Source organism: Suricata suricatta, chromosome X (assembly GCF_006229205.1).
Source record: "Suricata suricatta isolate VVHF042 chromosome X, meerkat_22Aug2017_6uvM2_HiC, whole genome shotgun sequence".
Taxonomy (NCBI): Eukaryota; Metazoa; Chordata; class Mammalia; order Carnivora; family Herpestidae; genus Suricata; species Suricata suricatta.
Window position 1 is genome coordinate 51,548,557 of NC_043717.1, and position 22,331 is coordinate 51,570,887.

At 36.3% G+C, this 22,331-nt stretch overlaps 1 protein-coding gene across 1 annotated transcript in view; it reads right to left on the reverse strand.

The window, feature by feature from the left end:
- The window catches only part of TEX11 (testis expressed 11), a 229,182-nt gene that overhangs the window by 121,150 nt on the left and 85,701 nt on the right, over positions 1–22,331 (reverse strand). The window contains exons 13-15 of the mRNA XM_029929661.1: positions 13,418–13,569; positions 10,689–10,774; positions 3,818–3,955 (exon numbers count right to left, since the gene is read on the reverse strand). Of these exons, the coding sequence (XP_029785521.1) occupies positions 3,818–3,955; positions 10,689–10,774; positions 13,418–13,569 (376 nt within the window). The remainder of the gene's footprint in view (positions 1–3,817; positions 3,956–10,688; positions 10,775–13,417; positions 13,570–22,331) is intronic.

A 22,331-nucleotide genomic window follows, 5' to 3' on the forward strand; every position in this document is an offset into this window, starting at 1 on the left:
CTCCTTGTTTCCACCTTTACACCCACCCTCGTCTATTCAACACAGTGGTAAGAGTGATCTCATTTAAATGCAAGTCAGATCATGTCGGTTCTCTGCTCAAAGCCCCTCAGTAGCTCCCCATCTCACTCAGAGTTAATGACATAAATCATTACAATGAACTACAATGTCTTTCTCATGTGATCTGTTTCCCCACTACTGCCTGATCACAGCTCCTACTATTCCTAATATTACCTCTGCTGGAGCCACACTAGTCCTTTTGCTATCCCTCAAATACCCCAGGTATGCTACTATCCACACAACCTTTACACTTGGAATTCCCACTATTTGGAATGCTGTTTGTTCAGATATCCACATGGCTAGATCCCTCACTTCCTCAGATCTCTATTCAAAAACCACCTTCTCACTGAGGCCATCCTTGGCCACTCTCTAAAATTTCAACCCTTCATTCCTCTTCTAAAACATTTAATGCCACCCCTTCCTGTTTAGGTATCTCCTTAGCACTTACCACTATTTAATATAATAGGGTCAGCAAACTATGGCCTTTGGACCACTTCGAGACCACCATCTAATTTTGTACAATCCACAAGCTAAGAAGGGTTTTATATTTCTGAAAGGTTGAAAAAATTCCAAAGAAGAATACTTTATGACACATGAAAATTATATGCAATCAAATTTTAGTGTTCCTAAATAATTAAGTTTTATTACAACACAACCATGCCAATTTGTTTACAGGTGGTCTACAACTGCTTTCAAGGTACAAAAGCAGAATAGACTATTTGCAACAGAGGCTGTATGGCCTAGAAAACCTAAAATATTTACTATCTGGTTCGTTACAAAAAATTTGCTGACCTCTATAATATACCATGATATTCATCACTTTGTTGTCTGTCTCTCCTAGTAGAATGATAAACTCCATGGGTATAGGTGTTTATGTCGATTTTGTTCACTATTATACTCCAATGCCCACAACACTACTTAATGTATAATAGACAGTCAATAAATTTTTTTAATAAATGGACACTAAAAAAATATCAGCACTAATTTTAGGTTAAAAAGTTTGGTGAAAAAGAAAGTACAGAGAGAGAACTGTAATTTGAATAGGATGACAAGAATGAAGAAAGCTTTTTGAATAAAAAAGACTTAAAAATAATTGCATTGACAGGGAAAGAAATAGTTGAGAGAGAAATATTAAAGAGCTAAAGTTGATACTGGTAGGAAACGTTTCCAAAGAAAGTTCTTTCTAAGAGATAAGAAAGAAGATAGGATGAGTAAAGAAAGAGGTTGATGAGGTTCATATTAGTGGCTGCAAGTTCAGAAACTTACAAGATAAAAGTTTTTTTGATAAAGGGAAGGGTAAGGTATGGGGGCTCAAGGACAAAACATCCTGGAATCACCATTGTGAGGAATATGACAGAAAGTTAACAAAAGTCAGTTTTACTGAATGCCTAGCTAAAAAAAAAAGTTAAATTTTAGCAGATCCAATAAACATGGTTTCATAAATTCCTGAGGAGCGTTCAAACAGCTCAAGGGAAGGAATGAAAGAAAGCATATGATGAAAATTAACAAGGTGGGAATAGTAAGATAGTAAACTATAATAGATCGTGTTACTTCTTTTCACCTTTCTGTCTTAGTGCATAGGAGAATATTCCTTACATATGGAGGGTACCAAATCAATGTATAAGTCCAAGACAGGAAGGATAAGGGGCGCCTGGGTGGTTCAGTCGGTTAAGCGTCCGACTTTGGCTCAGGTCATGATCTCACAGTCCGTGGGTTCGAGCCCTGCATCAGGCTCTGTGCTGACAGCTCAGAGCCTAGAGTCTGCTTCAGATTCTGTGTCTCCCTAGCTCTCTGCCCCTCCCCCACTCACTCTCTGTCTCTCTCTCAAAATAAAATAAAGACATAATTTTTTTTTAATGACAGAAAGGATGAAAGAAAAATACACTACCAGTAATGAAACAAGATTATATTGGGCATACTGAAAAAATAACCTTTGGCTTCACCACAAATCTGGCCTTAAATGATATAATCACACACTGAATATACACTATAAGGATGGGCCTGGTTTCCTGCTCTCCTCTTCTTCTGCTTCTGAGTACCAATACCATTTGAACTCCAAAATATAGACTATGTCCTATATTAGGCTCTAGGGTCAAACTTGATATTTGTTAGAAGAGACTTAAGAAGCACTGCTTCGAGGTGCCTGGCTGCTTAATTGGTGGAACATGTGACTCTTGATCTCAGTGTCATGAGTTTGAGCCCTACACTGGGTATACATTAATTTAAAGGAAAAAAAAAAAAAGAAGCACTGCTTCAAGTCTTGAAAGACTGTATCTACTCACTTCATATTCTCCTAGGGACTGCATCCCAGTCTGGCCTGCTATGCCTGACCTCCACTCTTAAAAACAGCCTTATATTCTGGTCTGTTTAGGTTTGGAACTCTACGTTTGCTCTTTCTAGTCTGGCTACACAAAGATTTGAGTCCTGCCTTTGAATCCAAATCTCTAAGGCTGAAGACCAGTTCCCTACTGATATGCTTATATGATACCAAATATTTGCATGCCTAACTTATAGAATATTTCCAATACTTAGATTTTCTTCCTTGCCATGATCTGTTTATTTGCCAATTAAGATACCCTGATGCCAGCTGCTTGGTTGAATCAAAGGCAACTAGGTAGTTGAATAGATATACTTCCTTGGTGTGAGAATGCAACCATCCCCCACAAATGGCATGTGTGGCTCCAGCTGCAGGTCCTTCCCAATCTGCCAGGCCAACACAAATCACAGAATTTACGGTAACTTTCTTATCCCCCTCTTTTCGTCTTTAAGTAAGCAGTAAGCAACTATCTTTGTGAAATAGTTAATGGTATCCTATGCAGAAATACAATGAATTAGGTAACAAAATCTGTGTGATAATTTTTTCAGGACATTAAACAGTAGTCAACTATCTTTCTAAAATGCTTAAATGCTAGCCTGTGCTCAAATATCATGAACTAAGTAACATTTCAACTTCTGTTCCAGAAACAGAGTTTTAAATATACAAACTAAATGACAAATATTCTTTTGAAAGAAAATTTGAAGTATTTAGTCAAATAAACAACCCTTCAAAGTAAACAAAACTCAATGAAAATGCCTGGAATTACAACCCTTAACCACTTATTTCCTCCTAAGCTTATCATTAAAACCTGAAAAACAACAAAAGCCTTCATATTTTATCTGGGACCACACTTGTCCTTTTTACATATTCTTCCATAAGCCAATACCTTTCCCCAATATGTGCATACTACATGATACCCAAAGTAAGAAATGTCCCAATTGCTTTGGAAAGTATGAATGGTTTATCCTTAAATAAGTTGTTTTCTCATTCACCTCCTAGAATTTTGTCCTGATAATCAAATGCTAAACATTTTCTATAGTGGTTGTATAGGCAACAGGTAACCCAGTAAGTAAAAGCCCATTTTATCCCAGTATTTTCCCACACTGAATATTTGACCCATAAAAGTGTGCCTTATAATTTAGTCTGCTTCAAAGGACAATGTTGCAGATGGTTAGCAGCAAACGACTTTGCTTAAAAGTTCCAATGACATACTACTCTTCAGAATAAGGTGCCAAAAAAAAAAACCCCAGTTAAGTAATGGAAAAATGGTTTTTCAAATTCTTTCTGGGAAGTCCCAATCAGGAAAATATCAATTTGAGTTTATCTTATATGAAGGAACTCTCAGACATCCTAACCTAGTAGCCAAGATGTCACACAACACTTTATCTCTCTGCCACCGCACATAACATTTTCTGCCATTGAAAAATATAGAAGTCAAAGGACCTTATCAAGTTGTTTCAAATGCAGGTAACAGGAAGCCATATTTCTCTGCAGCTTGGCCAAGTCCAGATCCGTTTTATCGATTGCATAAAATCTCAGAGAATAACGGTACCAGTTTATGGCATCAGCATAATTTTGTACCTAAAGTTTAAAAAAAATAAAAAATTACAGAGATATCTCCACATTTGACCTTAATTTTTCTAAGTCACCTCTAGAAAAAAAATGAAAAAGTGTTTTATTTTCTTTTTTAGGCAACAAACCCACAACACCCTCTCTAGTTGAGCAATTTCTCGTTAAGTAAGTTTTATGATCCATCTGGATCACTACAAGTTATAGATAAAATGACAATCAATATTCTGTCTTCTTTCCCTCTATTAGAAATTTCACAGAAACCATCAACAAAAGTAAAAGGCAACCTATGGAATGGGAGAAAATATTTGCAAACCACATATTCAATAGAGGATCAATATACAAATACATACAACTCAATAGTTAAAAAAAACTCAATTTAAAAATGGGCAAAGGATCTGAATAGACATTTTTCCAAAGAAGACATATAAATGGTCACTAGGTACAAGAAAAGGTGCTCAACATCACTAATCATTTGGAAAATGCAAATCAAAACCACAATGATCAGAATTGCTACCATCCAAAAGCAAGAGATAACAAATGCTATTGAAGATGTGGAGAAAAGGGAAACCTTGTATGATATTGGTAACCATGTAAAATGGTAGAATCACCATGGAAAACTGTATGGAGGTTTCTCAAAAACTTACAATTAGAACTACCACACAATCCAGCAATCCCACTTTATTATCTGAAAGAGATACTTGTACTCCCATGTTCAATATTCACAATTAGCCAAGGTATAAAAAAAATCTAAGTGTCCATTTACTGAAAAACGGATAAAGAAAATATGTGTGTATATGATGGAATCTTATTCAGCCATAAAAAAGAGGGAAATCCTGCCATTTATGACATGGATGAACCTGGAGGAGTAGTATACTAGGTGAAATAAGCCAGACAGAGACAAGTATTTCATGTGCTCACTTATATGTGGAATCTGAAAACAGTCAAACTCATAGAAACAGAGTACAACAGTGGTTGTGAGGGACTAGTGGGTAGGGGAAATGGGGAAAGGTTAGTAAAACAGTACAAATTTTCAGTTATAAGATGAAAAATGTCTGAAGATCCAATGTATAACATGGTGACTATAGCTGATAATAATGTATGGTATAGGACCTTAAGTGTTCTCACCAAAAGAGGTGACAAATATGTTAATCATAGCTTATGTTAGAGATTCGTGTTCTGTTATTTCCATTGGACTTTGTTTTGTAAAAATTAATCTGTTACTATGAAGTCTCAACAGTTGTCAGTTTAAGGCATATTTATATTCAATTAAGTTAATATACAATGATTTTCTTAATGTTGGATATCTCACTGATTTCCAGGTTTTCACTATTATAATGAAATGCCACTGTGTTTTTGTAGAAACTTTGTTTTACTTTTGAGGCACCAACAAGTTTTCAGTGTAAGACACTATTGGAAAAAATCTAACAGAAATAAACCTGGATAACTTTTTTTAAGCTAAGAAAATTGAGATTGTTCATGTAGACCAAGGTAAGGTAGATGAGTCCCTTGGACCTTCTATCAAGAAGCTTCACATTTTTCCATGAAGAACAGGAGCCATTAGGACCTAAATGGAATAAAACACTCTTCAACTAGAAACAGCTGTGCTGTGTAGGTCCAACACTGCCTTTGACTATTTAGAATTAAGATTATATTCATCTCCAGGGTTGGAAGTGGGAGTTTAAAAATAAACATTCTGCATGACTGGAAAATGAGGGCAAGGATACAGAACAATAGAAGAGAATTCTGAAGTAATTTTACATCTGCTCAGTAAAGAAATACAGGCCCTCTAAAAGCAAACAAGAATGCCATTCTATTTTGCAGTACCTGATTTTATGGAGTAAAACAAGAATACATTGTGAAATAATCACCACAATCAAGCTAATTAACAAATCTACCACCTAAAATAGTTACTTTTTGGTAAAAACACCTAAGAATTATTCTCTTAGCAAATTCCAAGTACACAATACATAATTATAATTATAGGCATCATGAAGTAACTTAGGTCTCTATAACTTATTCATTTAAAAACTGAAAGTTTGTTGGGGCGCCTGGGTGGCTCAGTCGGTTAAACATCCGACTGCAGCTAAGGTCAGGATCTCATGTCCGTGCGTTCAAGCCCCGCATCGGGCTCTGTGCTGATGGCTCAGAGCCTGGAGCCTGCTTTGGAATCTGTGTCTCCCTGTCTCTCTGTTCTTCCCCCTCTCATGCTCTGTCTCTCTCTGTCTCAAAAATAAATAAAACAATAAAAAATAAAATAAAATAAAAACTGAAAGTTTGTATCCTTTGACCAACATACCCCCAATTCCCAAACCCCCTGATAACTACCATTCTACTCTGTTTTTAGGAGTTCAACTTATTTTTAATTTTTCTAAATGTTTGCTTTTGGGAGGGAAGAAAGAAGAGAAACAGAGGGTGTGTGTGTGTGTGTGTGTGTGTGTGTGTGTGTGTGTGTGTGTGAGTGAGAGAGAGAGAGAGAGAGAGAGAGAGAGAATACGAGTGTGGGAAGGGCAGAGAGAGGGAGACAGAATCTGAAGCAGACTCCAGGCTCTGAGCTGTCAGCACAGAGCCTGAAATGGGCTTGAACTCACAGACCACAAGATAATTACCTGAGCCGAAGTTGGATACTCAAATGACTGAGCCATCCAGGTGACCTGGGTTTGACTCTTTTAGATTCCACATATACACTGAGATCATGCAGTATTTGTCTTTCTGTGTGTGTCTTATTTCACTTAGCATAACGTCTTCCAGAGTCATCTGTGTTGTTTCAAATGACAGGTTTACCCTGTAGATATTTTGGGTAATATGAATATTTTAACACTATTAATTCGTCCAATCTGCAAACACAAGGTATCTTTCCATTTGTGTCTTCTTCGATTTCTTTCATCAATGTCTTATAGTTTTCAGTGTACAGATCTTACATCTACTTGGCTAAATTCATTTCTAAGTATTTTAGATGCCATGTTAAAAGGGATTGTTTTCTTAATTTCTTTTTCAGATAGTTCAGTTAGTGCATAAAAAGGCAAATAATTTTTGTATACTGAAACTTCAATGAATTTGTTCAGCAGTTTTATTTGGTGGAGTCTTTAAGGTTTTCTATATATAATATCATGTCATCTCTAAAAACAATTTTGCTTCCTCCTTTCCAATTTGAATGCCTTTCTTTTTCTTGCCTAAATTATCTGGTTAGGACCTTCAATACTATGTTGAATAGAAGTGGTAAGAATGTACATCTTTGAATACTTCCTGATCTTTGATGAAAATGTTTTAATTTTTCACCATGGAGTGTGATGTTACCTGTGGGCTTATCACGTAAGGCTTTTATTATGTTGAGGTACATTCCTTTTATACCTAATTTCTTGAGTTTTCATAATGAAAGAATGTTGAATTCTGTGAAATGTCTTTTCTGCATTTATTGAGAAGATCATATGATTTATATCCTTCATTCTGTTCAGTAATATATAATACTTACTGATTTGCATATGATAAACCATCCTTGCATTATTCCAGAGGAAAATCCTCCTTGGTTATTATGTAAGATCCTTTTAAGATATTGTTGAATTCAGTTTGCTTGTATTCTGTTGAGGATTTTGTTCACCAGGAATATTGGCCTGTAGTTACCTTTTATTGTAGTGTCCCTGTCTGGCTTTGTCAGGTCAATGTTGGCCACGTAAAATTAGTTTGGAAGTGTCTGAGATAAGTTTGAGTTTAAGAACAAATTGGCATTAATTCTTCTTCAAATGTTTGGTAGAAGTTTACCAGTGAAACCATTGGTACTGGACATTACTTCATTGGGAGATTTTTGATTATTGATTCAATCTCTCTCGTCATTATTATCTGTTCACATTTTCTATTTGTTCATGATTTGACCGAGACACGTTGTATATTTCTAGAAGTTTATGCATTTCTTCTAAGCTATCCAATTTGTTGTCATATAATTGTTCACTATGGCTTCTTATAATCCTTTGTATGTATGTGGTTATCAATTGTAATATTTCCCCTTTCATTTCCAATTTTATTTGAGTCTGGTATCTTTTTTTTCCTGGTTTGTCTAGTTAAATATTTGTCAGTTTCATTTATCTTTTCAAAAAACCAACTCTCATTTTCATTGAAATTTTCTACTTTTTAAAAAATCTCTATTTCATTCATTTCTGCTCTCCTTTTTGTTATTTCCTTCCTTCTGCTATCTTTGGGCTTATTCTTCTTCTAGTTACTTGAGGTATAAAGTTAGGTTGTTTATTGTTTTTATTTTTATTTTAATTCTAGTGTAGATTTTACAGTGTTATATAAGTTTCAGGTGTGCAATACAGTGCTTCCACAATTCCATACATCACCCAGTACTGATTATGACAACTGCACTCCTTAATTCCCATCACCTATTTGACCTATCCCTCCCCACACATACCTCCTATCAGATAACCATCATTTTGTTCTCTACAGTTTAGAGTTTGTTTCTTAGTCTGTCTCTCTTTTTTTCCCCTTTGCTCATTTGTTTTGTTTCTTAAATTCCACATATCAGTGATAACATACAGTATTTTTCTTTCCCTGACCTTTTTCACTTAGCATAATACTCTCCAGTTATATCCATGTCACTGCAAATGGCAAGATTTCATTCTTTTTTATGGCTGAGTAATATTCCAGTGTGTGTGTGTATGTGTGTGTGTGTACATGCCAGTTTTTCATGGGCTGTTTCCACAATTTGGCTATTGTAAATAATGCTGCTATCAACATATGAGTACAGGCATCCCTTTGAATTAGTGTTTTGGTATTTTTTGGGTAGATACCCAGTAGTGTCATTACTGGATAGTGAGGTAGTTTTATTATTCATTTTTTAAGGAACCACCATACCATTCTCCAGAGCAGCTGCACCAGTTTGCACTCCCACAAACAGTGAAAGAAGATTCCCTTTTCTCTCCATCCTCACCAACACTTGTGGTTCTCATTTTTTTATTTTAGGTATTTTGAAAGGTGTGAGGTGGTATCTTACTGCAGTTTTGATGGGCATTTTCCTGACTATGAGTGATGTTGAGCACCTTTTCATGTGTTTTCTGGCCATCTGGATGTCTTCTTTGGAAAAATGTCTGTTTATGTCTTCTGTTTACTTGGGGGGGGTTATTTGGGGAAGGGATTGAGTTGTATCAGTTCTTCATATATTTTAGATACTAACCTTTTATTGGATATGTCATTTACAAGTATCTTCTCTCATTCCAAAGGCTGCCTTTTAGTTTTGTTGACTGTTTCCTTTGCTATGCAGATTCTTTTTATTTTGATTCAGTCCCAATAGTTTATTTTTGTTTTTGTTTTTCCTGCCTCAGGAGACATATCTAGAAATATGTTGCTACCACCAATGTCAGAGAAATTACTGCTTGTGCTTTTGAGTATTCTTACGTTTTTTTTTTTTTTTAAGGTAAAAGCTCTACACTCAAAATGGGGCTTGAATTCAGGATCCCAATATCAAGAGTCACATACTCCACTGAGTCAGCCAGGAATACCTATAATTTACTTTCTAAAAAAAAAAAATCAAAACTTATCTGAAGTTTCAAATTTTTCTGCATTAAACCTAGATTCTTTTGTAAAGAGAAAAAATATTACCACTTTTTGGCATTTTTATTGCACAACACTTCCTTAAAGAGCAGTGTTACGTTTGGAGCACCTGGGTGGCTCAGTCAGTTGAGTGCCTGACTCTTGATTTCAGTTTAAGTCATGATCCCAGGGTCATGATATCAAGTCCTGTGTTGGTCTCCATGCTGAGCATGGAGACTGCTTGGGATTTTCTCTCTCTCTCCATCTGTTCCTCCCTCTCCCCAGCTCATGAGCTTGTGCGCGCGTGCACTCTCTCTCTCTCTCTCAAATAAAGTAATTAATTAAAAAAATTTAAAAAGAGTTTTAGGTTCACAGAAAAATTGGGAAGAAATGTACAGCTACTGGCTATATTCCTCTTGCCTGCAAACATACATAGCCTCCTGCATTATCAACATCCCCTACCAAAGTAGCACATTTATTATAACTGATAAACTTATAAGGACACATCATAATCACCAAACTCCATAGTTTACACTAGGGTTCACTCTTAATGATGTATATTCTATGGGCTTACACAAATGTATAAGGACAAGTACCCATCATTATAGTATCATTCAAAATATTTTCATTGCCCTACAAATCTCCTGTATCCTAAATCATAGTTTTTTGAAGGGAATGAAACTCTTTCTTGTTCACCATGATACAATAAATTACTTTCCTATATCTTAATATCAGATATGTCATTTCCCCTACACTGTAAGCTACAAGTGGAGATAAGCCACTTCTTACTATGTTTTTTTAAATTTCTTTTTAACATTTATTAATTTTTGAGAGAGAGAGAGAGAGAGAGAGAGAGAGTGAGTGAGCATGTGAGTGCGTGAGTGGGGGAGGGGCCAAGAAGAGGGAGACACAGAATCTGAAGCAGGCTCCAGGCTCTGAGCTGTTAGCACAGAGCTGACACGGGGCTCGAACCCATGAGCAGTGAGATCATGACCTGAGCCAAAGTCGGATGCCTAGCTGACTGAGCCACCCAGGTGCACCAGTAGTTTTAAATAAATTCTTATCCAATGCCCATTAACATTCTACATTATGAATATTTAATACATAGATGGTACCTCAACAGATTATTAAAGTATTTGATGCTCCATGATTTTACAGTGAATACCCTTCCTTATTAGATTACAGAAAGAATGTAAAGAATAAAAATATATTACTCCCAAACCTGAAAACTTCTGGCAGCTTTTTGCCAAAGAATGCTGTGAAAACAGATAACTAATTTTGGTGCCAGTTTTCTTCCTCTTTGGTGATCTGAAAATAAAAACCCAAGCTCTATGAACAAAAATCAAAATCTATTACATTAAATAAAGTGCTAACTATATTCAGAACCTATAATCTTTAAGTAATGGCTACAAACACAATGACATTCAGACAGGTTTTCAGCATCAGTTTTAGATTTACTAGCAAAGCTGATTATATAATACAATCAGAGTTTACTATAATCCCAGTAATTCTTCTACCAATTTGTGGTAGTTTTCCAGCCTAGTCTCTTTTTTAATGTATTTTCCATGTTCCAAATTTGATCATCTGTTTCTTTAACATTATTGTGAATGAAAGGACAGCAATGCTAAAAATCGTTAATAAAAACTGTTTATATTATTATGTACTAACAAGATCAGATCAAGTTCGCAAGAAAGGCCAATTATACCTTAAAGCCTTTGTAAAATACTTTAAGACCACGTTTACACGTAAACTTTAATACTTTAAATTATAACTCATGTTTGATTGTTTCTGATCTAGACATTTAAAGGGTTCAAAAACATTAGCACACATTAAGGTAGAGTTTAAACTATAATAGAATTCTATGCCCCCCCTTCTCTTCTACCCTTTTGGCACTATCGATTTCCACAAAAGGCTTGATAAGAACACTAAGAATCTCTGATGCCCCAGCCCAGTCAGCAGATATAATTTGTTTTGTGACTTAGATAAAATTACTTACATTGAAAGTAAAAAGCTATTGAATATACTACTTAAAATATTACAATACTTTCAGAGTATAAGTTTATAATTAGGTGTCACAACAAAACTGGCTAATAATCTTAGGAAAATTAGTCATTTTGGATAAACACATTTTCTAGTTATGTGACAGTTAACTTTCATTAAACACAAAATTTTTTATTTTATAAAATCTAAATTATTTCACTAAAGTTCTTAATTTTTCTAAAAATTATATTTTATAAATTATGTTTTTTAATGTACTTTCTAGTCTTCTGACGTACAATTTAACATTTGTTTATTCAAGGTCAACACTAACAACTACTGGATTTTACTGTACCATTAATATATTATACTGATGTTGCCTTCGGGAATTATTATGTAGCACAGATTTTTGTTTTTTAAAAAATATTTAAGGGGTGCCTGGGTGGCTCAGTCGGTTAAGTGTCCAGCTTCGGCACAGGTCATGATTTCATGGTTCATGGGGTTCGAGCCCTGTGTCGGGCTCTATGGTAACAGCTAGCTAGGAGCCTGGAGCCTGCTTCGGATTCTGTCTCTCTCTCTCTGTCTCTCTCTCTGTCTCTCTCTCTCTCTGATCCTCCCCTGCTCGCACTGTCTCTCTCTGTCTCTCAAAAATAAATAAAAAACATAAAAGTTTTTAATATTTAAAATTAAAAATACTTGAAACTGTTTAATAAAATTTGTAGAGTTTTCCTCTTCCTTGTGGTCAGATTATCTGTGTATTTCCCTGTAGACCCTTTCTCTCTTTGTAATATGCTGCCATTAAAGTCCTAAGGGTTGGAAAAACAGGTAATCAACTTATCAAAACTAGGTTCCAAAATAACTGGATTGTTAGTGAGGGTCTGCAAGAAGCATATTATCAGTAAAATACAGTTCATAGAATCTAGAGTTCAAAAGGTTCTTAGAGATTATGTACTCAAAATTTCCTTTTAAAAAGTATCAATGATTTGTTTTTATAAAAATATGATACTTGTAAAAATTCAAGAAATCTGGTAAAATATAAAGAAAGCAGTAAGTCACATACAATGCCATTACTCAGAATACATCCCAGTATTGACATTTACTATCATTCTTGTTATATCTCTGTATATGTGTAGAGTTGGGAGGATGCATTGGGGTACGAATTTTCTAAGAAAGGGATCATACTTAGCTGTGTTCTTCAAGGTATAGAGTTCAACAGAGAGATAGGTGGTCAGGGAAATGCTGAAATTTGGTTCTACATCTCTTGCTTTAACAAAAACTCTAGTCTATTTTATTTGGGACAGGATTCAAATAAGATTGCATTACAAAAGGACCCTGGAGCTAAAAAGGAAGTAAAACACAGGAATTTTTTTAAAACATGGGGCTCCTGGGTGTCTCAGCCAGTTAAACATCCAACTTAATTTTGGCTCAGGTTAGGATCTCACAATTGGTGAGACTGAGCCCTGTGTCAGGCTCTGCGTGGAGTGTGGAGCCTGCTTGGAATTCTCCCTCTCTCCTCCCACAACTCTCTGCCCCCTGCCCACTCATGCTTTCTCTCTCAAAATAAATAAATAAAAACTTAAAAAAAAACAGGACTGTATTTCACAACTTCTCATTTTAGTTAGGAAAAAACAAGATACAGAGATGTTATTAACTTGCTAGAAGGCACACAGCTTACTTAAGATTACACTGAAATCAAGGCCTCTAATCTCACCATGTCTCACTACTCAGGAGATTTAAGCTCAGAGGTTTGTATGTTTTTGCTGTTTTGCTATTTCTGCTTAGATTCTCATTCTACCTTGCCAAACATGTGGAACCTGGATCAGCGAGGCGTTACAGTTAATGGCTATTAAGGAGAAAAAAAGGACGTAAGAAAAAGGGATCCTTTGACCTAAGTATTTTGCCACTGTTCTGTCATCTATCTAAGAATTACATGCATGTTAACGCCTTTCTAAAACCTGCAGAAATCCTACTGACCTATAATTAGCTCTTCAATCTTCTCCTTGGCAGACAGTTCTTCCTTTCTTTGTAAAAGCATGTCAATGTGGAGCAGTAGAGCTTTTCCAATATCTTCTGATGACTTAAAACGTTGACAGATCATCTTCATGAAATCAAACCCAACAAATTCTCTGTTCAATGAGACACAATTTTAAGTGCCATGAATAGAATAACTGGTTTTTGATCAATGGGACTATTGACAGTGAGCAAAACATGCAAAATAAATCTGTATCAGAGCTTAGATAATATAATCAAATTATAATTAATTTATTTGAAATAATTTAAATAAATTAAATAAGCCTATTTGTTAAGCTGCCTGGGCAGCTCAGTCAGTTAAGCCTCTGACTTCAGCTCAGATCATGATCTCACAGTCCGTGGGTTTGAGCCCTTGCATCAGGCTCTGTGCTGACAGCTCAGAGCCTGGAGCCTGCTTTGGATTCTTATCTCCCTCTCTCTCTGCCCTTCCCCCACTCGCACTCTGTCTCTCTCTCACGCGCACGTGCTCTCTGTCTCTCTCAAAAATAAACGTTAAAGGGGCACCTGGGTGGCTCAGTTGGTTATAAGTGTCCGGCTTTGGCTCGGGTCATGATCTCATGGTTTGTGGGTTCAAGCCCTGTGTTGGGCTCTGTGTTGAAAGCTCAGAGCCTGGAGCCTGCTTCCGATTCTGTATCTCCCCCTCTCTCTGTCCCTCCCTTGCTTGTGCTGTCTCTGTCTCTCATTAATAAATGTCTAAAAAAACAAACTATTTAATTCAATTTTGCTTTAATTTATTCAGCAACAAACATTTTCTTGTCACAAACAACTATAGTTGGATAATCATATCTCTCCTAATATTCAATTTATGCTTTTGCCTCCAGAATTGATGCTAATTTATAAAAATTGGAACATGAGATCCAGTAAAGACACATGACCTGACATCAGAAATTTACTAGTCCCTTGTGATGAGAACTTTTAGGATCTACTCGCTCAGCAACTTCCAAATATACCATATAGTAGTATTAACTATAGTCATATTGTACGTTACATCCCCAGTATTGATTTATCTTATAATTGGAGGTTCGTAATTTTGACCACTTTGGGCCAATATGATATACACCTTTTTTTTTTTAATTTTTGACATTTATTTATTTTTCCCCAGTGCAAACTGGGAAAGGGCAAAGAGAGAGGGAGACACAGAATCCAAAGCAGACTCAAGGCTCTGAGGTGTCATCACAGGGGCTCGAACCCACAAACCATGAGATCATGACCTGAGCTGAAGTCAGACACTTACCTGACTTAGCCACCCAGGTGCCCCTATGATATACACTTTAAACTTACAGTGATGAATGTCAATTATATCTCAATAAAACTGAAAGAGAAAAAAGAAATTTACCAGTTCCCTCTGCCAACAATTCCTTTAAAAAGTTTATTTATGCTTGATTACACAAATAGTATACCAGTACATCCTGATTATTTAAAAATGCAAACAGCTCATGGATTGAAGACATAATATTGTTAAGATGCCAATACTACCAAAGCAATCTACTGATTTAAATGCAATCCCTACTGAGGCACTGGATGGCTCAGTCAGTTAAGTGCCCAACTCTTGATTTTGGCTCAAGTCATGTTCTCACGGTTCTGTTTTCTAGCCAGGCACTGGGATCTGCATTGACAGCACAGAGCCTGCTTGGAATTCTCTCCTTCCCTCTCTCTCTGCTCCTCCTCCTGCTCACATGTGCTCTCTATCTCAAAAATAAATAAATAAACTTAAAAAAATAAATGCCATCAATCCCAGTGAAAATCACAATGACATTTTTTTTTTTACAGAAATGGAAAACTCTACCCTAAAATTCATATGGAATCACAAGGGACTTTGAAGAGCCAAAACAAACCTGAAACAGAAGAATAAAGCTGCAAGACTATCGATTTCTGATTTCAAAATTTACAACAAAGGTAATCAGTAGTCTCCCTTGATCTGTGTCCCTCACTCTCCCCCACTCTCTTTCCCCCTTCCTCTCCCCATGGTCCCCTGCCAGGTCTCTCCTGTTAGACCTATGAATGCAAACATATGACGAACCATGGACTGAAGGGGGAGGGGGGAGGGGGTGATGGTCATGGAGGGGGGCACTTGTGGGGAGAAGCACTGGGTATTATATGAAAACCAATTTGACAATAAACTATTAAAAAATAAAAATAAATATATAAATAAAAACATTTGTAAAAAAAGTTAATCAAGAGTGTGGTACTGGCATAAACACAGATACATACACCAATGGAACAGAACAGAGTTAAGAAATGAAATGTCACACCTATGATCAAACGATTTTCAACAAGGCTGCCAAGACCATTCAGCAGAGGAAAGAACAGTCTTTTCAACAAATGATCTTGGGACAATTTGATATCCATATGCAAAAGAATGAAATTGGACATTCATATTATACCATATAGAAAAATGAACCAAAAATGGATCAAGTGACATAAACAGAATAGATAAAGTATAAAACTCCCAGAAAAAAACATAAGGAGGGGCATCTGGGTGGCTTAGTTAGTTGAGCGTCTGACTTGATTTTGGCTCAGGTCATATCTCACTGTTCATTGGATCGAGTCCCAATGTCAGGCTCTGCACGGACAGCATGAAACCTGCTTGGGATTCTCTCTCTTCCCCCTTCTCTCTCTGCCCCTTGCTTGCTTGTGCATGCTCTTGCTCTCTCTCTCTCTCATAATAAATAAACATTAAAAAAAAAGAAAACATAGGGGAAATCTTCATAACAATGGATTTGATAAGAATTTCTTGGATATGATACCAAAATCACAGGTAACAAAAGCAAAAATAGATAAACTGAACTACATTAAAATTTAAAACTTTTGTGTATCAAAAGACACAACATGGTGAAATAGGTTATCTATGGAATGGGAGAAAAAATTTCCAATCATATCTGATATGGGATTAATATCCAGAATGTGTAATGAACTCCTAAAATTCAACAACAAAAAGCAAACAATATGATTTTTTAAATGACAGATAACTTGAATAGACATTTCTACCAAAAGGATATTACAAATGGCAACCATCACATGAAAAGATACTCAGTATCACAAACCATTAGGAAATGCGATTCAAAACTACAATGAGATGCCACGTTACACCCATTAGGATGACTGCTACAAAAAAAACAATGAGTTGGCAAAAATGTAAAAATTGGAAATCTTGTGCCACTGCTGATGGGAATGTAAAATGATATAGCTATTATAGAAAACAATACAGCAGTTCCTTTAAAAACTAAAAATAGAATTTCCATATGATCTAGTAATTCTACTTTGGGTATAAACCAGAAATAACTGAAAGCACGGTCACAAAGACATATTTGTACATCCATGTTCACAGCATTATTCACAATAGCCAAAAGATGGAAGTAACCTAAGCCTCATCAACAGATGAAGGGATAAATGAAATGCAGTATATACATACAATGGAATATTAAGCAGGCTTTAAAAGGGAGAGAATTCTGATATGTGCTACAAAACGGTTAATTTTGAGGACATTATGCTAAGTGAAATACACCAGTCACAAAAAGATAAATACTGTATAATTTCACTAATATGGGGTACCTCTACTAGTCATTCATAGAGACAGAAAGTAGATTAGTATATGCAAGGGGCTGGGGTAAGGGGGACTCAAGAGTTATTGTTCAGTGGGCACAGAGGTTCGGTTCTGCAAGATGAAGAGAGCACTCTGGAGACTGGTGCAAAACAATATGAATGTACTTAACAATCGTGAACTTGACACTTTAAAATGGTTAAGATGATAAATTTCATGTTAGGTGGATTTTACCAAAATTTTAAAAACTTCACTAAAAACTATAAATAGTAAAGACAAAGCTTACATTTCTGTAGACCCCTACCCTGTCCCAGCCCCTTTCTAAGAGGTAGACACTTCTAAGAATAAGTATCCTTTTCAGGCCTTTCCTGGTACATTTATATGTCGGCACTTATCGAAACAGTTTTTACAATATACAAATGACATATTATGTATACTTTGCTTCTTTTTCTCTAAATACCATGCCTTAAAGTTCATTACATATAGATTTACCTTACCTTTTTAATTTCCACATAGTAAAATATTTTGTTGAAGATGGCGGAGATGTAGGGAGCTCTGTAATCTCCGCCAGCCCGCAACTATCAAACTGAGAAGAATTAAAAGCCACAATATTCTGATCTCCAAGAACAGAGGTGCGTTCATGGATGATAATAGTCTCATGGATGCCTGAGGTTACCTCAAGAAACAAGCCAAAGCACACATGGTGGAGAGTTCCAAATAACACTGGGTAGGGAAATAAATTAATCAGAGACATAACAAGAGACACTGAGAGACACCACTAAAAGAACACCTCCTGAAATGACAGGCCCTGGACAGTCAAACAGCCTCCTTTAACAGAGTAATACTAACAGGTGCAGAGTACAGAATGAGCTTTTAAAAATGACAAGACAAGGGGCGCCTGGGTGATTCAGTCGGTTAAGCCTCTGACTTTGGCTCAGGTCATGATCTCACATTCGTGGGTTCAAGCCCTGTGTTGGGCTCAGTGCTGACGGCTCAGAGCCTGGAGCCTGCTTCCGATTTTGTATGTCCCTTTCTCTCTGCCTCTCCCCTGCTCATAATCTGTCTCTCTCTGTCTCAAAAATAAAACATTAAAAAAATTTTAAACTGACAAGATGAAACAAAAAAACCCTCCTCTAAAGAAATTCCAGGAAGAAATCACAGCTACAAAACTGCTCAAAACAGACATAAGCAACATAACTGAAAAGAATTTTTTAAAAAACTGCCATAAAGTTAATCGCTGGAATTGAAAAAACAATCAGCAAAGCTACTGATACAAAGACTAGGGACATTCAAAATAGCTGTGATGAGTTGAAAAAGGCTATAAATAAGGTGCATAATAAAATGGAGGTGGCCACGGCATGGATTGAATTAGCAGAGAGGAGAATAGGTAAATTAGAAGACACAATTATAGCAAAAGAGGAAGCCGAGAAAAAGAGAGAGAAATTGATCCAGGAGCACCAAAGGAGAATTTAAGACCTGAGTGATACCATCAAACGGAACAATATTCGTATCATAGGAGTTGCTGAAGAGGAAGAAAGAAAAAGATCCTGAAAGGGTGCTTGATCAAATTATGGCTGAAAACTTCTCCAATCTGGGAAAAGAAAAAGACATTGAAATTCAAGAGGCACATCAAACTCCCCTAAGATGTATCTTGAATGACCTTCAGGATGACATATTATAGTGAAACTGGCAAAATATAAAGATAAACAGAGAATTCTGAAAGCAGCTAGGGATAAAAGGGCCCTAACATACAAATGGAAAGCTATCAGAGTGGTTACAGACCTATCTACTGAAACTTGGCAGGCCATGAAGGAATGGCAGGAAATCCTCAATGTGATGAACAGGAAGAATATGCAGCCACAAATTCTTTATCCAGTGAGCCTGTCATTCAAAACAGAAGGAGAGATAAAGGGTTCCCCCAAATAAAAGTTGAGAGAATTCATCACCAGCAAACCAGCCCTACAAGAAATCCTAAGAGGAATTCTATGAGAGAAATGTAGGAAGGAATATAAGGTACCAGAGACATCACTAAAAACATGACCTCTACAGAGAAAACAATGAATCTAAACCTACATTTTTTCAACAATAACACTGCATGTAAATGGACTGAATGCTCCAATCAAATGACACAGCGTAGCAGGATGGATAAAAAACCAAAATCCATCTATGTGCTGTCTACAAGAGACTCATTTTAGACTTGAAGACACCTTCAGATTGAAAGGAAAGGGATGGAGAAATATCTATCATGTGACTGGACGCCAAAAGAAAGCTGGAGTAGTCATACTTATATCAGACAAACTGGACTTTAAAGTAAAGGCAGTAACAAGAGATGAAGAAGGACATTATATAATAAATACAGGGTCTCTCCATCAGGAAGAGCTAACAATTATAAATATCTATGCACCAAATTCGGGAGTGCCCAAATACATAAAACAACTAATTACAAACAGAAACAATCTTATTGATAGGAATGTGCTAATTGCAGGGGACTCTAATACTCCACTTAAAACAATGGATAGATAGGTCAACCAGAAATAAAATCACCAAAAAAACAATGGTGGTGAACAGCACACTGCAACAGATGTAATTAATAGATATATTTATAACTCTGCACCCTGAAGCTAGGGAATTCACTTTCTTCTCGAGTGTGCATGACTGATCACATACTGGGTCATAAAATAGGCCTCCATAAATACAAACGAATTGAGATCATACCATGCACACTTTCAGATCACAATGCTATGAAACTTGAAATCAACCACAGTAAAAAGTCTGTCAAACCTCCAAAAATGTGGAGATTAAAAACCACTCTACTGAAGAATGATTGAGCAAATCAGGCAATTAGAGAAGAAATTAAAAATATATATGGAAACAAATGAAAATGAAAATACAACAATCCAAACGCTCTGGGACGCAGCAAAGGCAGTCCTAAGAGGAAAGTTTATTGCAATTCAGGCCTATTTCAACAAACTAGAAAAAGTACAAACTCAAAATCTAACAGAGCATCTAAAAGAACTAGAAGGGGAGCAGTAAGAACACCCCAAGCCCAGCAGAAGAAGAGAAATAATAAAGATAAGGGCAGAAATAAACAATATAGAATCCACAAAAACAAATAGATCAATGAAACTAAGAGTTGTTTTTTTGAAAAAATAAACAAAATTGATAAACCTCTAGCTAGGCTCCTCAGAAAGAAAAGAGAGAACACCCAAATAGATAAAATAATGAATGAAAATGGATTACAACTGATCCCTCAGAAATACAAGCAATCATCAGAAAAAATGAATTCATGGATCATGAAAAATTATGCCAACAAACTAGACAATCTAGAAGAAGTGGACAAATTCCTAAATGCACATGCACTACCAAAATTCAAAAGGTAAGAGATAAAAAAAATCTGAACAGACCCATAACCAGTGAAGAAATCGAATCAGTCATCAAATATCTCCCAACAAATAAAAGCCCAGTGACAGATGGCATCCCAGGGGAATTCTACCAGACATTTAAAGCAGAGTTAAAACCCATCCTTCTCAAGTTATTCCAAAAAATAGAAATAGAGGGAAGACTTCCAAACTCATTCTACGAAACCAGCATTACCTTGAATTCCAAACCAGACAGAGACTCAACAAAAAAAGAGAACTACAGGCCAATATCCTTAATGAATACAGATGCAAAAATACTCAACAAGATACTAGCAAATCGAATTCAACAGCACATAAAAAGAATTATCCATCATGATCAAGTGGGATTCATTTACCTTGGGTTACAGGGCTGTTCAATATTCGCAAATCCATCAATGTGATACATCATGTTAACAAAAGAAAAGATAAATACCATATGATCCTGCTGATAGATACAGAAAAAGCATTTGACAAAATACAGCATCCGTCTTAATAAAAACCCTCGAGAAAGTCAGAATAGAAGGAACTTACTTAGACATCATAAAAGCCATTTATGAAAAGCCCACAGCTAATATCCTCAATGGGGAAAAACGGAGAGCTTTCCCCCTGAGATCAGGAACACGACAGGGGTGTCCAGTCTCACCACTGTTATTTAACAAAGTACTGGAAGTCCTAGCATCAGCAATGAGACAACAAAAGGAAATAAAATGCATCAGAATCAGCAACGAAGAAGTCAAACTTTCACTTTTTGCAGATGACATGATACTCGTACATGGAAAACCCGATCAACTCCAACAAAAGCCTAGTAGAACTGATCCATGAATTCAGCAAAGTCACAGAAATCGGTTGCATATTTATACACCAATAAGGAAGCAACAGAAAGAGAAATCAAGAAACTGATCCCATTCACAATTGCATGAAAAACCATACAACACCCAGGAATAAACCTAACCAAAGATATAAAAGACCTATACAGTGAAAACTATAGAAAGTATATGAAAGAAATTGAAGAAGACACAAAGAAATGGAAAAACATTCCATGCTCATGGATCAGAAGAAGAAACATTGTTCAAATGTCATTATTACCCAAAGCAAACTACACATGCAATGCAATTCCAATCAAAATTGCCCCAGTATTCTTTGCAAAGAAGAATTTTTTGTGGAACCACAAAAAAACCCAAATAGCCAAACTAATATTGAAGAAGAAAACCAAAACAGGAGGCATCACAATCCCAGACATCAACTTCTACTACAAAGCTGTCATCATCAAGACAAGTATGGTACTGGCATAAAAACAGACACATAGACCAATGGAATAGAATACAGAACCCAGAACTGGGCCCACAAATGTATGGCCAATTAATCTTTGACAAAGCAGGAAAGAGTATTCAATGGAAAAAAGACAGCCTCTTTAACAGGTGGTGCTGGGAGAACAGGACAGCAACATGCAGAATAATGAAACTCGACCACTTTCTTACACCATACACAAAAATTACCTCAAAATGGCTGAAGGACCTGAATGTGAGGCAGGAACCATCAAAATCCTAGAGGAGAAAGCAGGAAACAGCGTCCTTGACCTCAGCCGCAGCAATTTCTTGCTCGACACATCCCCAGAGACAAGGGAATCAAGAACAAAAATGAACTACTGAGACCTCATCAAGATAAAAAGCTTCTGCAAGGCAAAGGAAACAATCAAAAAAACTAATAGGCAACTGACAGAATGGGAAAAGACAGTGGCAAATGGCATATCAGATAAAGGGCCAGTATCCAAAATCTACAAGGAACTCACCAAATTCCACACCCGAAAAACGAATAATCCAGTGAAGAAATGGGCAGAAGACATGAATAGACACTTCTCCAAAGAGGACATCCAGATGGCCAACAGGCACATGAAACGATGCTCAGCGTCACTCATCAT